This window comes from Carettochelys insculpta, chromosome 6, assembly GCF_033958435.1.
Source record: "Carettochelys insculpta isolate YL-2023 chromosome 6, ASM3395843v1, whole genome shotgun sequence".
Taxonomy (NCBI): domain Eukaryota; kingdom Metazoa; phylum Chordata; order Testudines; family Carettochelyidae; genus Carettochelys; species Carettochelys insculpta.
Genome location: NC_134142.1, coordinates 49,638,877 through 49,653,639, shown reverse-complemented (window position 1 = coordinate 49,653,639; position 14,763 = coordinate 49,638,877). Strand labels below are relative to the sequence as shown.

The following is a 14,763-nucleotide window of genomic DNA, read 5'->3' as shown; positions in this document are numbered from 1 at the left end:
TCCCCATTTCTGGGGGCCCTGCCGGTGCCGGGCCAGGGCTGGCAGAACAGGGAGGTAGGGGTGCGGCTCAGGCGGGGTCCCCATGCCTGTGTCAGGCTCGGCACAGGGGGAGGTGGGGCCGGTGGCTTGGCCACCAGCTGGCCAGCCCTGGCCAGCAGGGTGTGGGCCAGGCTGACGAGAGTGGCCGGGGGGAGGTGGGGAGGGAGCAGAGCCTTGAGGTTGCCTCCTCAGAGGGGGCCATTGTGGGGGAGGCAGGGGGATGGGGGATTGGGCAGGGGGAGAAATGCTGGGAGGGAGGGGAGAGGTGCGTGGGTGATGGGGGCATGGGGGACGGCAGGGGGTGAGGGGGGGCCTAGGTGCGGGAGTGACCCACGATGGAGCAGCAGCAGCAGGGGCCAGGTAGCCTACCACAGCCTGGGTGAGGGCATCCAGGTTGGATGCCACCCGGTCCCATGCGTGCTGTTCCATAGCAAGCCACTCCCGCACAACGCCTGTCAGCTCCCTCAAGGTGGCTGTGTGGGCCATGTCCCCTGCCTCCTTCTCCCCAGCCTGGTGGCACTGGCCGAGGGACCGGCTGCAGCCCTGCACTGTCCCAGTCTGAGGCCTGGGCTGCTCCCCCTCGCCCTCTGTGGTGGGTTTCCCTGGGTCAGTTGCAGGGCTAGTCTGGCTGCTGGAGCTGTGGAGACACAAGAGGAGAGGAACGGGCCATTAGTTCCAATGAGGGACCCCTTGAACCACCCCCCATCCCTCCCACCCCATCCCGGGGGCCCTGCAGGGACCGCATCCAGGGTTCCCACTCTGGGTTGCAGGAGTGCTAGCTCCCCTCTGCCTCCCTCTGTTCCTCTGCAGCCTGGTGGCCCATGGTGCTGTCTGGCCCGCATGGTGCTGGGTGCCACACGTCAGCCCTCTGGGGCTGGAGTAATGGAGCCGTCTGGCCTGTGTGTGTCCTGGGGCTGATGTCCCTGTGGGTGGGCTGCGGCCACCCTGAGTGGGACTGCATGTCCCCTCCCGTAGCCACCAGCTTGCACAGTACATACCTGTGGGTCCCTCCAGGAACTCGGGCAAGGCATGGTCGGAGAGAGCCAGGCTGGAGGGGCTGGACAGGACATCGATGACAAGGACCCCCTCGCTCGAACCCTCATCATCGCTGCTGGCCTGGATCCAAAGGGGGCGCCTGCGGGTGGCTGGCTGTCTGGGGCGGTCCTTCCCCTCCGTCCCCATCTCATCTGGGCTCAAGGAGGCGATTGAGTTCTTTAACTTAGGGGCAGCTGGTGGACGCTGCCCCTGGCCGTGTCCCGAGCCCAGCAGCTCTGCTGGAGCTCCTTGACCTTCGACCTTTCCTGGTCCAGTGTCTGGATGGGGGGACCCTGGCCGGTGAGGCCCTTGGGTAGGCACTCAAGTGCCGCAGCGTTCCGGCACTGGACCCCCACCTGCTGCAGGACCTCCTCGTCTTCCCACAAGGCGAGGATGTCCTGCAGCTCGGCATCAGTCGAGGAGGGGGCCCAGCGCTTGTGGGGCTGGCTCCCCTCCTGGGAGGACTCCCCACAGTCCCTGCATGGCCCCTGGGGTGGACGGGAATCCTGGCTGCTGGCCATGGTGCTGGAGGTGGTGTGGCTTCCCCCGGGATGTCGCGGCTGGTAGCAGGCTGAGCAGCAACATGGGCTCCCTGCTGCCTGCACACTCTCAGCTTCCTGCCTGAGGGCTTCTGGGAGCCTGCATCCTGAAAAGCGCCCGGACGCTGGAGCCATACAGCTCCGCTAGTGCTATGAGCAGCACCGCTGCCCTCCAGCTGATTGCAGCCTTGGAGGACCTGCTCTTTCAAAAGAGCGGGCCACAGAGCATCTACATGTGCTCTCTTTCACAATAATCTTTCGAAGGAGGGCGCTTTTCCCATCCTGGGAATGGAGGACTGACTTTGAAAGAAAGCAGGAGTTCTTTCAAAGTTAATTTCAAAAGAGTGCCGTGTCACTGGAGACGCTCTGCAGGTTCTTTCGAAAGAACTCAGTCTTCCAATCTGAATTTTGAATATACTTGCTAGTGTAGACGCACCCAGGCTACGTCTACACATGAAGCCTACATCGAAATAGCTTATTTCGATGTAGCAACATCGAAATAGGCTATTTCGATGAGTAACGTCTACACGTCCTCCAGGGCTGGCAGCGTCGATGTTCAACTTCGACGTTGCGCGGCACCACATCGAAATAGGCGCTGCGAGGGAACGTCTACACGCCAAAGTAGCACACATCGAAATAAGGGTGCCAGGCACAGCTGCAGACAGGGTCACAGGGCGGACTCAACAGCAAGCCGCTCCCTTAAAGGGCCCCTCCCAGACACAGTTGCACTAAACAACACAAGATACACAGAGCCGACAACTGGTTGCAGACCCTGTGCCTGCAGCATGGATCCCCAGCTGCCGCAGCAGCAGCCAGAAGCCCTGGGCTAAGGGCTGCTGCCCACGGTGACCATAGAGCCCCGCAGGGGCTGGAGAGAGAGCATCTCTCAACCCCCCAGCTGATGGCCGCCATGGAGGACCCGGCAATTTCGACGTTGAGGGACGCGGATCGTCTACACGGTCCCTACTTCGACGTTGAACGTCGAAGTAGGGCGCTATTCCGATCCCCTGATGAGGTTAGCGACTTCGACGTCTCGCCGCCTAACGTCGAAGTTAACTTCGAAATAGCGCCCGACATGTGTAGCCACGATGGGCGCTATTTCGAAGTTAGTGCCGCTACTTCGAAGTAGCGTGCACGTGTAGACACAGCTCCAGTGTGATAGAGATTAGGTTACCAAAACAATAGGCTTCAGGATGGGAGATCGGACTAAGGACAGAGAAGCGTTTTTGTTTCTCTTGCAAATACAAGCTTTGGTGTAGGAAATGTGAAGGTCAGCATGATGTTCACATATTCTGCAGGGATACCACAAAAGCCCAGAGTGATGGGAACTAAAGCAGTCATGAGACTGCCAGCATTCTAACAGGAGCAAGCCAGTAGTTCTGAGAGAAACCCAATCTCCAGTTTAATTAGAGCTGCTGAGGAGCCTACTCTGGAATTACACTAACAAGACAGATAGATGAGACACATATTCGAGGCACACCTGGCAGGATTTCAGATTCCAAGTGAGTAGGCTTTAGAAACATTAGATCTTTTCATCAATAAATGTCAGAAAACATCTTTCACATTATACACACAAACAAATGAAACTGTATTTCTATCTATAATTGATATTTACAGATGGACAAAGGCAGAAAAATGCTGCTTGGGTTTGATTTAAGGATATTTGTGTATTTTGATATATGATGTTGACAGTTTGTTTTAACATTTGTAAAGTTTAACTTTTTGAATCACCGCATTTATAGTAAATAAATTATTATTGTTTGCCTTTCATTGTCTGATCTCCACCCCCATATTTACCTGCAACTGTGAAAATTTAAATAGATAAGAATTGGGGGAGAAAAACTTCTTAATAAATGTCAAATTGTGCCAAACCAACGTATGATGGGGAAAGTTTGCCTTTGTGCACTGAAAATTTATAATTTATCAAATAACTAAAATATATAATATGGGAAAATGTCAGAAAAATTAATTGTTCCTCTTTTTTAAATTACCACTGGAGATCTCACAGCTCTCTTTGTGGGTGGGGTGCGTCAAAAATCTAATGAATAGTACAGGATTTTTCACCATTTATCTTGGCATCTCTGAAAGACCGTATTGACACTCAGTTATTTTTAATTTGACATTCCCCATTTGATTCAGCAGTTAGGCTATGGTTAAATAATGCAGCATAAAGACAAAAGTGGCAAAATGCAGCATTACTCCCTGTTCAGCTCAAAAATAGTAAGTTGCTGGGTCTTCACATTTAGGATTATTACTGTTCTTAGGTGACTTGTGCTCTGCATTGTGTTCAGCCTCTGAAAGATTGGAACGGTCAGATGTGAGGGGAAATGAGCTAGCCCGGGAGGCAGCTCACTATTTCAGTGACTTCCTCTTGGCAGAAGTATGGATCAGCAGAGCACAGCTGTTCATTGAGAGTATTTCTGGAGATGTCAGAGTGCCTGGGCAGGAGGCTCAGCACAGTTAACGTATTTGGGAACTGATGCAGGTCAGGGTATATGTCATGCATACCCAGAGAAAGCTTAGGTAACTGAAAAGTGTTGATAAGGACAATCAAAAGTTCCCCGAAAGCCACTGTAAAACAGGCATAAGTAACCTATGGGGCATTTAAATGTTATATGTGAGCAGTGGCTTTTGCTAGGGTCTTCTGTGCCCACATGGTGGCTGTCACTTCTGGAACCAAGAAGTTTCATCGCTTTATCAGGTTGACCAAAGAACGAAGGACAGATTTGGATTAGGGGAAGCAGTTAATGGGTTATCACTTCAGTGAGCTGACTGGATGCTAGGACCAGAGTTACGAGGACTGTCTGATGCTTCTAGCATTTCGAGATTTTAGGGATTGGATTAGGCATGAAATATGTAACAGACTGTAGGAGTAAAGTGTGAGCACACTCATTACTGGCACCCCTAGTGTGCCAGTGCAGATACAGGCTAAAATGTCAGCTCCCATAAGTAAATGAGATCTGAAATATGGCTAATAGATCTTTTGCCTGTAGAGAGAAGGGTAGGAGGGCATGAGGACTGAGAGTGAATTGACTCCCAGGGGTAAACTGAAAAGGGTCTACCCTAAGTTTATAGTGGGAGCCCTGTAACTCTGCACTGCACCCAATTAAATGTCTGGTGTGTGAAATAGAGTAGGTAGTTAGTGTGCCTCTCCGTTGTTAGGTTAGTAGAGGCTGCTGTTCAGATCTCTCCCCCCGTGTCACTTTCATGTACACACAACTCAAAGGTATGCAGGAATTTTCATTCATTTTCCTGTTCGCTTGTTTTCCTGCTCTTTTCTTTGCACCCTCTTTCTGTTGATTCAGTAACATTATTGCCCTTTATCTGATCACATCCTTTACCCATCTTCCCATATGTGCGTAGGGGTTATATAAAAAAATATACAGTTGGAATTCTACTTTTTTTGTCTGGCACTATTTCATGCCAGTTGTGCCGTTGTGTAAAAGTAGAGGGGTAACTTTTCAACCCTTCTCCCTTACAGTAGATCACCTTCAATCCTCCTGCCCTTAAAATAAGTACTCGCAGAGCGCTGGTGCAGTACTGGTGAAGAAGGAGCTGTGCTGCTTAGGCTCCACCGACACACTCCCCCATTTCTGTTTTCAAAGCATTTGTGCTCCTTGTGATGCTCTTCTGGTCCCCTCAGCCCCAAAAAGGAAAAGGAGGGAGTTTTTGGCCTTCAATTAACTGTAGTTATTGCTACATTTGAAATTATCTGCTTTTTTTAAATTTGCAAAATGAACGTCCTGTTTTCAGAAAGATAAACTGTAAATTAGTTCCTATTAGAGAACTTCCATATAACAAAGGAAAAACTGTAATCTCTAAAGCTGAATCATATTGTGTGAATATGAAAGTGGTTGTGTGTGTTATAAAAGAACTCAAAATCCTCTTTGCTTCTCCAAGCCATTTCCATCCAAAAAGAAAAAAAACTTCTGTTTTGGTTGCAAGCCATCTTCTGTTGCTTAGTAATGATAGGATAAACAGCTGAACTCAGCTGTATTATTCAAGTCTGCAGATGGCGAATTAGAAAGATCATGAATAGGAGAAAAAGTTGAATATATGTAGAGTTGAGTTTGTGTAATGAGGGGAGTATTGATGATTTGAGATCCTATTTAGACCTTTCACATATGTTGTTTGTGTTGCTGCCATTTTAATAGCTTTGGTAAAAGGCTGAATTTCTCATCAAGATAAAAAATCCACTTTTTAATCACTTCAGAAGAAATAAATCTAGGTCAAATTACCTAATTAAATTATTTTCTAACTTTGATCTTTTTAAAACTGAAATGTGTTTTTAAAAAGTGAAGTTCCATTCATTAATATGCGTATGTTGTTTACTGTCAAAATCTTGGTTCTGTTCACAGGGACTAGGTTATGTGTTTGGTGAATGTTTATCTTCTCATAAGATCAGGACAAACATGGCCAAAAATGACTTCTACATCTAGATGTGAGGAAGCACAGATTTGAGTTTTTGCCACTGGCAGGGCTGGAAACTGTGTATCTTTACAAACTCTGTGGCCACTGTGTAAATCCGTGGACAGGTTTTCTCAGCTGGGGCAGCTCAGTTAATGCAACGTGTTAGAGTTTAGCACCACATCCCTTTCCTCAGTGTTTAGTTTATTAATAAGCAGAAGTTGCAAAAAAAGGAAGGAAAAAAAGTTCAGGTTAAAACAAAACACGGTGTGCCAGGCCTTCCATTATTTACATTGGTGGCAACTGGGGAGGACAGGTTGATAGCCATTTATTGGCTGCCATGGAGAGCTCCACTCCTGAGCTTCGTTGATCTTGAGTCTCTCCTATCTGCTGCCTGCCCTGAGTATAAAGCAGGCAGCCTTATGTCTTGTTTACTGTTGGTCCCATACCTATTCTAAGTCGTGTGACTCTCTCTCACCATTTTAAAGGGTCCAGAGGCACACTAGGATGCACACATTCATTGCAAAGTCCTTGAGCCTTTTGACACATAAAAAGTGGGTCTTTGCCCATGAAAGCTCATGCTGCAATAAATCTGTAGCAGAGAGGGAGCCCTGTTAGTCTATATACTATCAAAACAAAAAAGCAGTCAAGTAGCACTTTAAAGACTAACAAAATCATTTATTAGGTGAGCTTTTGTTAGTCTTTAAAGTGCTACTTGACTGCTTTTTTTATTCCAATACATTTGTTAGTTTATAAGGTGTCCCAGGACTTCTTGTTGTTTTTGAGGATACAGACTCACATGGCTACCCCTCTGACACTAAAAAGGTATGCAGAGTATTTACCAACAACAGTACTATTGTACACTATAAACATATACTGTATTTGGTGTATTTATGTGTATTTACTTTCACTATACTGTACTTATGGAAAATGTAACTAAAATTTACTTAAAGTTAAAATGCCAGTTATTTGAGCATTCTGGATGATAGAATGCCGGATACAAAAGAGTTTACTGTATCACACTTTCCTCCCAGTGATGAGGTGTATACACCCTGGACTCTGGGTCATAGATTTACTGAGTTTAAGTTTAGAAGGCACCATCAGGTCATTTAGTCTGACCTGTATCACAAGACATTACTTTTCACTCATCACTGTAATGGAGTCCAATAACTTTTGTTCGACTTACGTATAATTTGTGTTTGGCTAAAGTGTATTTTTCAGAAGGGGCATGCTTGCTTGGTTTGGAGACATCAAGGAATAGAGAATACATTGCTTCTGTTAATAGTTTTTTTCCAGTGGTTAATCATTAATTCTGTGCAGAATTTGGGCCTGATTTGTAATTTGAATTTGTCCAGTGTCAGCTTCGAAACACTTGTTCTTGTTATGCCCTTCTCTGCTAGATTAAAGAGTCCTTCAGTACCTGGTATTTTCTCCTTGTGAAGGCACTTATGCACTGTAATCAAGTCACCTCTCATGCTGCTTTTTGGGAAGCTAAAGAGATTAATCTCTTTAAATCTCTCAAAAGCTAAACCAGTTGAGCTCTTTGAGTCTGCCACTGTAATCCATTTTATTTAGCCTTCCGATGATTGTTGTGCCCCTTCTCTTCATCTGCCTCCTTTAAAAATGTGGACCCCAGAACTGGATGCAGTGTTCTACTATTTCATCAGTGTCATATTCCGAGATAAAATCTTTGGCCTGCTCCTTCTCACATGTCCCTCATTTATATCTCCAAACACCAGTGTAGGCTTCGTTGTCGCACATCATCACACTGGAAGCTCATGCTGAGTGACTTGTTCATTATGACCCCTAATTTTTTTCGGAATCACTGTCATTCAATACAGTGTCTACCATTCAGTTATGGTGGCCTGCTTTGCTTGTTCTAGTTATATGAAGTAGCATTTGGCTCTATTTCGTTTGAATTGGCCCTATTTACCAAGTGATCCAGGGCATACTATATGGCTGCCAACTCCTCATCATTATTTACCATTCTTTCAATCTGTATCCTCCACAAATTTTATCATCAGTAATTTTATATTTTCTCCCGGATCATTGATGAAAATGTCAAATAGTACCAATTCTGTGGAACTCCACTAGAAACTGACCTATTCGATGCTGTCTCCCCTTTGACAAATAATTTTTAAGATCTGTTCACAGTTCTTCTTCTGTTTGGTGTAGGCTGGGGGGATTGTGTGTAGTGCCAATTTTTAATTAGAATGTCATGAACTAAGTCAGATACTGCTTTCAAATACAAAAATGAAATATAATGAATGGTATGGTCCTTTTATGATTTTTACCATCTCCATTTAGTAGTAGGTCTGCACTATTGCTAAGCTTTCTGTTCTGAATATATGTAACAAGTTCTTTTTTGTCCTTAGCACGAGCAGCTGTGGAACTTCCCCTCATGTCTTCAGCTTCCCTTATCAGTTTCCTGCACTTCGTAGTACTATTTATTTCTCCTCTTTTCCATTTGTTATGTATTGCTTTTGGATTTCTATTTGCTGCCTTCACTTAGGCACTGAATCATGATGGGCTTTGGGCCCAAGTTTTCTTGCCTGTGGAATACTGACTGTTTGGCCATCAAAAGTCCTCGTTAAGAGCTCCCACTTTTCATCACTTGCTTCTCTCTAAATTTGTGGTCCCAAGAATTTTCCCTTGTAATTATCAGTAGCTTTGGGAAATTAACCCTTTCAAAGCATGAAATAAATCTAATATTAGTTGAGACCCTCCTTGTTTTGCCTGTATTTATGTAATCAGATCATGATCTCTGATCCTGAGACGATCACCAGCTTCCAATTTGGTGATTAATTCATCTTTATCAATCATAATGAGACCCAAATCATTCTCTTGTGTTGGATGCAATACCTTTTGTGTTACAAAACTATCATTTATCATTCCAAGAAACTCTATTGCTCTTTCTGTATTGGCTTTATGACACCTCTCGCACATCTCCTATGCTGAAGATATCCATTACAACACAGTGTTATTTGTTGCTCTTTGCAGACACATGTTTAAGGACTAACTCATCCTGTTCTCTGATTTGATTCAGTTGTTAGTAACAGGCCTCCAATTATACACCCTCCTGTGTTTTATTAGTTTACACACTGATCTTTATGCTTTAGAGATCATGTGGCTCTGAGTTATCAGTAACTCTAAAATAGGTAATAGTGTCAGTATAAAATGCTATCCTTCTTTCTTGCTAACTCTGTCCTTCCTGAGCAGTTAAAACCAGTCATTTTAACATTCCAATCATGCATCATCCCACTGAATTTCAGTAATGTCAATTACATCACATTTCTTCTCATCAGTAAGCGTTCCCACTTCTTGCTTGTTACCCAGAGTCCCAGTATTGGGCTATAAGTTATTGAAAAGTGTGTTCCCTTCACAGTCTCATCCATGTGGTTAGCAAGGAGATGATTGACATCGTCTCCCTGAGCCAAGGGGAAGACCACAGCTGCACATAGTAAATTCACAGACTGTACAGAAAGATGGTGGGATTGGGCACTTCTCATCAGAAGGTTGTGCTCAGATAAGACAAATATGGCTACCTCTGTGAGCCACCCAATCCTTGCAGCAAAGAGAAAAATGTTTTCTAGAAAATTCCTGCTCTTGGACACATGCTTTGGTTGCACCAACTAACTGTTTGTTTTGTAAAAAATGGCTAGTGAAAATCCTGGATGTCTTTGTTTGTTTGTGTATTTACCTTGACCAGGCTTTGAAAAACCCAGTTTCACAAATTAGCAGGGTTTCAAGGCCTTGAAATTTTAGTCACCACAGCCTGTAGAGAGCTAGATGCTTTGTCTTTATTGAGACGCTAGTGTATCGCCTCACTCTTCCTTCTCTAGAAGTAGAAACAAAGTTTCTGCAGTATATTGAGCTTTATAGGCATATTACACATAAGAAGGAGCAGGATTGCCCATAACCTTAGATGGGGATTTGACTGAAAAATAAAGGCCTGACTGTTGGAATGGGACCTTATTATTCTGATTTATTTAACTTAAAATAACTTAACTCCATGACACACCTCCTGCTGTTTGTGCTTTTAAATGAATTGTGATGAGCTTTTCTTTCTTTTTTTTTTTTAAATATATTTTTATTTCAGTCTGTTTCTCTCGATGATAACATACTTGCTTGTAACTACTTTGTGGAAAATTAACTTCTTAAAACATTGGTTTGTGGGGGGGTATATGGTAATTATGTGCAAAATAATGCATCCTAACTATGCTGTCTCCTCACGTTTCTTCTGTACTGGATTTTAAAAGTGAGTTGTGGTGGCTAGTTTTGCTGACAATTATATTACGCTAAATCATTCTCTGGTTAAAGATCTTACTACATTATATAGAAACATAACAATTTTTGATACATGTATAGTATTAAATAGTAAACAGAATAAATTCTTCAGACTCTCTTGTAGAGTCTTGTCAGTTAGCTATTTGTCACTTTGATTTACCGTTGCTTTATAAGTGCATGAATTGGTAAATGAATGGCTGTAGAGAAGTCTGTTACTGTTCCATTTCATTACATTCTCCAGTACTCACAGAAACTATCATTATAGAGTAGGCATATGCAGGAAATATGAGAAAGACATCAGTGGTGCTAGTGTTCTGAGAAAATGGTGACTAAACTTATATTATCACCACTGTATTTTGGACCTCTGTCAAAGGCAGCATTAATGATTTAAATTGCTTTCAAAAGAAAGAAACTGCCCCCAAGTTGAAGTGCAGAATAGGTTGTGCATCCTGATAGTTACTCTTTTTAAAAAGTCATTGTCAGCATACTGCTACTGTGTTTGAGGCTGATTATGCAACAACTTAGGTAAGTAATCTCTTTACTCTTGTAAGTAATCCTATTGTCTTCTGTGAGATAGTTTACATGAATAAAGTTAATCATGGGCCTTTTGTAGTACTGGGTTCCTTCCTTTGGATGGTTTTGATTATATTATACACACTGGCAATGTCTACACTACAGCAATCTGCTGATAGAAGTCACTGCCAGAAGAGATCTACTGGCACAACTTCTGTTGACTGATTGTGTCTACACATAAACGCCCATTGAAAGATCGATCCACTCTGTTGACAGAGAGCAGCCAGACTGCCCAGCCCTTTCTCAACAGAATGGCTGACCAGAAGCTCTGCAAACAGCACCGGCCATAGAGTTGGACCCAGTAATCTCTGTATCAGATTCAATAATTGGTAGATGAAGAACCAGAAGCCCTGTCCCTGGAGCATCTACAATGCACTTTTATTGACAGAACTCTGTCGACAGAAGTGTTATTCCTCAATATGAAGAGGGATAGCGCTGTTGGGGAAAGTGCTCTGTTTTGTCAAGACTCTGTCAACAAAATGCCTTTTGTGTGTAGACATGCTTGGAGTTTTGTCAACAAAAGCCCAGTTTTGTCCACAAAACTCTTTAGTGTAGACAGCCATCTTGTGTAGTATTTATGAAGGTCTTGATCTTGCATTTCTTATGTACCCAGAACTTGAGAGCAGTCACAAGAGATGCACTTAATATCACAGTGGTAAAGCAGGGCTGGGAATGGCAGAAAGGTGAAGGTGCTGCGAGTAACCTCCAGTTATGGGAAGCACGTTGGGGTTGTGGTGGGGTCTATGTCATGAAGAATAATACACTGTTGATCCTTTTAGTGATGTCTTTATTTTCTAACAAAACACTCAAGACATTGTGTGAAAAATTCCCTATAGAGAGGGAGCGTAGGGTGGGCCAGAAATGCAAACTCATTGTGAGAAATTTATGATGTCAGTTGATCACTGCGTGTAAGTGTCTAAATGGTGAGAAGATAGTTAAGTATCAAAGACTTCTAGTCTAGGATACACAGGCATAATAAGATCTACTAGTTTGAGGAATTCAAAGCAGAAATAAGATGCAGATTTTTAACAGTGAACGTAAAATCTCTGGAACAATTGACCAAGGCCTCTGGGAAGTTCTCCATTGTTTGAAATCAGTAAACCAAGACTGAATGTCTTTCTAAAAGATATGCTGTACTTCATCCACCAATTATTGAATTTGATACAGAGATTACTGAGTCCAACTCTATGGTCTGTGCTACGCCGGAGATCAGACTACTGGTTCTTTCTGAACTTAATTTATGAATGATTAGTAACAGAGAGAAATTCATGCTAGTGGAAACACTGTCAAAACAAAAAATCAGTAAAGTAGAACTGTAAAGACTAAGAAAATAATGTATTAGGTGAGCTTTTGTGGGACAGATCCACTTCTTCAGACCATAGCCATACCAGAACAGACTCAATATTTAAGGCACAGAGAACCAAAAATAGTAATCAAGGTTTTTGGTTCTCTGTGCCTTAAATATTGAGTCTGTTCTGGTATGGCTATCATCTGAAGAAGTGGGTCTGTCCCACCAAAGCTCACCTAATAAATTATTTTGTTTGTCTTTAAAGTGCTACTTTACTGCTTTTTTGTTCTGTTAGTTTATGAATTTTTGATCACTTGGATGTCAGATACTGAGCCCATTTGTCTTGGCTTTGAAATTTGTTAATGGAAAAGGACTTAAGTCTATATATAATAAGATCATCTCCTCGAGTATTATTCTGGGAAGTGTCCATGTTCTGGCAGCATCCACTTTGTTAGGAATTTCACCACCATACCATATGTTTGTGTATGACTGACCTGTTCTAGGGTGGTCTTTAATTACTTGGGGTTTGCTCCGTTTGGATACCTACCTGAGTCTTTTGGATTTTTTTTCTCGTTTCATTTTGTCCATGTATTATTATTCATAGTGCACCCAGTCCACTGTGATGTCATTCACCTGGCTGTTAAATATTTTATTTATTTATTTGTTATCTGAAGTTTGAAATTGTATATACAGTACTTCAGCCAGTTTGGCAGGACAGAGAAATTTGAGAGTAACATTTTCTGCTAGGGATGAAGGGGGTCTTCAAAGTAAATTAAATTTTTTTCTTGGATAGGGAAGATTGCTCAGCTGAGTTCTGACTGACTTTATTTGGAGTTGATTTTTTTTGACATTTTATAAGACCTAAGTTTTAATTATTTTTTTTCAACAAGAAAAAAGGCAACATTGGAATTGAAATAATTGTTGGAATGTTTGTGGAAGAACACTGAATGAATAGAGTTGTTTATATTTCTTGTGCTTTCATGTAGAAAACAGAAGATGATGGATATGTTTTTGTTTTTACAGGCGAAAGCCTATCTAAGGATAGCTACTGAAATAGTAAGGAGATTGCCAACTCCTCCAGCATGAAGTGCTCAGCTTGGGTACCTGTGATTAGAATTTAAGAATAAAGTGACTTGATGATGTAAACAGTACTGCAACAATCAGAAATACATAACTTTATTGTTTATGTATAGTATTTGTAAAAAAATTGTTTTGAAGTTCATTCCTAAAGTTTAAAAGTATAGTTATTTTGTATTTGTCATGACATCATTTAGTTATGTAAAGCAACAATTTCCTTCTTGTGGAATCATGTACTATGTTACCAGTAAGCAAATTACTTACTGTGCTATGTTGAACTCAGATAGAAAAACGAGGTAACAACAAGTTTTTTTTTAATTGTAAACCGCTTATTATATCTGGGTTCAATTTAACAAAGGAAATAAATGACAAAAATAAATTAATTTTATGACTGCAATAGATACGTGCTCCCACATCAAAGTAACTATGCAGGATCTGAATGTATGAATTTAAAGATGTAATTATAAATGCAAACTATGATATGACTTTCAAATAGCAGGGCCTCTTTTCTATTTTATTATCTTGCCCTCTGTTTTCCTTATTTTTCTGTTGGTATGGGCTATTTTTATGGCTGTATGTATGTATACGTGTGGCACATCATTTTATTTACAATTAGAATTATTAAAGTATATTTAAACTATCTCACACCATTCAGCTATGTATCTTTACAGATGTTTTACTATTTACTTCACTGGAGCTGGGATTTCACCCTTTGTTTATGCCAGTGTTCCTGTTGCTTTTCAGCTCTTGAAATGATTTGACATACAATAGAATTTAGTATTCATAAGGCTGGGTACACTTAAAAGATAGATGCTTATAGTGAAATTTAAAAGTTTTCACACAAGTTATTCATTGAATCCCAGATTTTAGTGGACTTTTGTAAATGTGGTGACTGATATTTTTTTGTTTGTTTTTGGTAACTTAGCTTTTGTGTATGCACCTGAAAAAAGTGTGGAGAAGTAAAATTGCACTTTAGCTATGTCAAACTCAAATCCAGTCATTTGCAAGTGTCTAGTGATATATTTCATAAAAATTAACCTGTTAATTAAGTGCTTCCTCTTGTCACTTCATTGATAACTGTTTCCTTTGTTGGTTTGCTAAGAAGTTTTATCCTTGTATAAATATTTCCATCACACCCATCATAGTAGTATTAATTTATCCACATGTTTGTATGTTTATAATCATTTGTATGGTTCTCATCCACATAGCACAGTAGGACATGTTAACTTTCATTGAGAAGCTCGGTGTTCTAATACTGGTTTTTAAACTTTGAATCGTTGAATTTGTTCTAATACTATTCTTAAATTAAAAAAAAAATTATATCGTGGCCAAATTTAGCATGTATCCTCAAGCTTGTTAGTTACTACTGACATTTCTAGTTCAGGACTGGGACTGGATTAGAAATCTGAATTAAGTTAAAGGGCTGTTTGTTTTTTTCTTTCCTGCATCTCCACATCCTGGCAGGGGTTGGCAACCTGTGTCTCTGGAGTTGCATGTGGCTCCCTGCTGCCGCTGATA

General features: G+C 42.0%; 1 protein-coding gene across 5 annotated transcripts in view; it reads left to right on the top strand.

Moving 5' to 3' along the window:
* NUBPL (NUBP iron-sulfur cluster assembly factor, mitochondrial) overlaps nucleotides 1–14,557 on the top strand; it is a 164,797-nt gene extending 150,240 nt beyond the window's left edge. For 3 of the 5 annotated variants that reach the window (XM_074996876.1, XM_074996874.1, XM_074996875.1), the window contains exon 9: nucleotides 13,192–14,555. In XM_074996876.1, coding sequence (XP_074852977.1) covers nucleotides 13,192–13,254 — 63 coding nt within the window. In that variant the 3' untranslated portion in view covers nucleotides 13,255–14,555. Of the gene's footprint in view, nucleotides 1–13,191 lie in introns of all 5 variants that reach the window. The other 2 variants (XM_074996873.1, XM_074996871.1) reach the window with 2 other exon arrangements.
* Nucleotides 14,558–14,763: the final 206 nt, after the last annotated feature.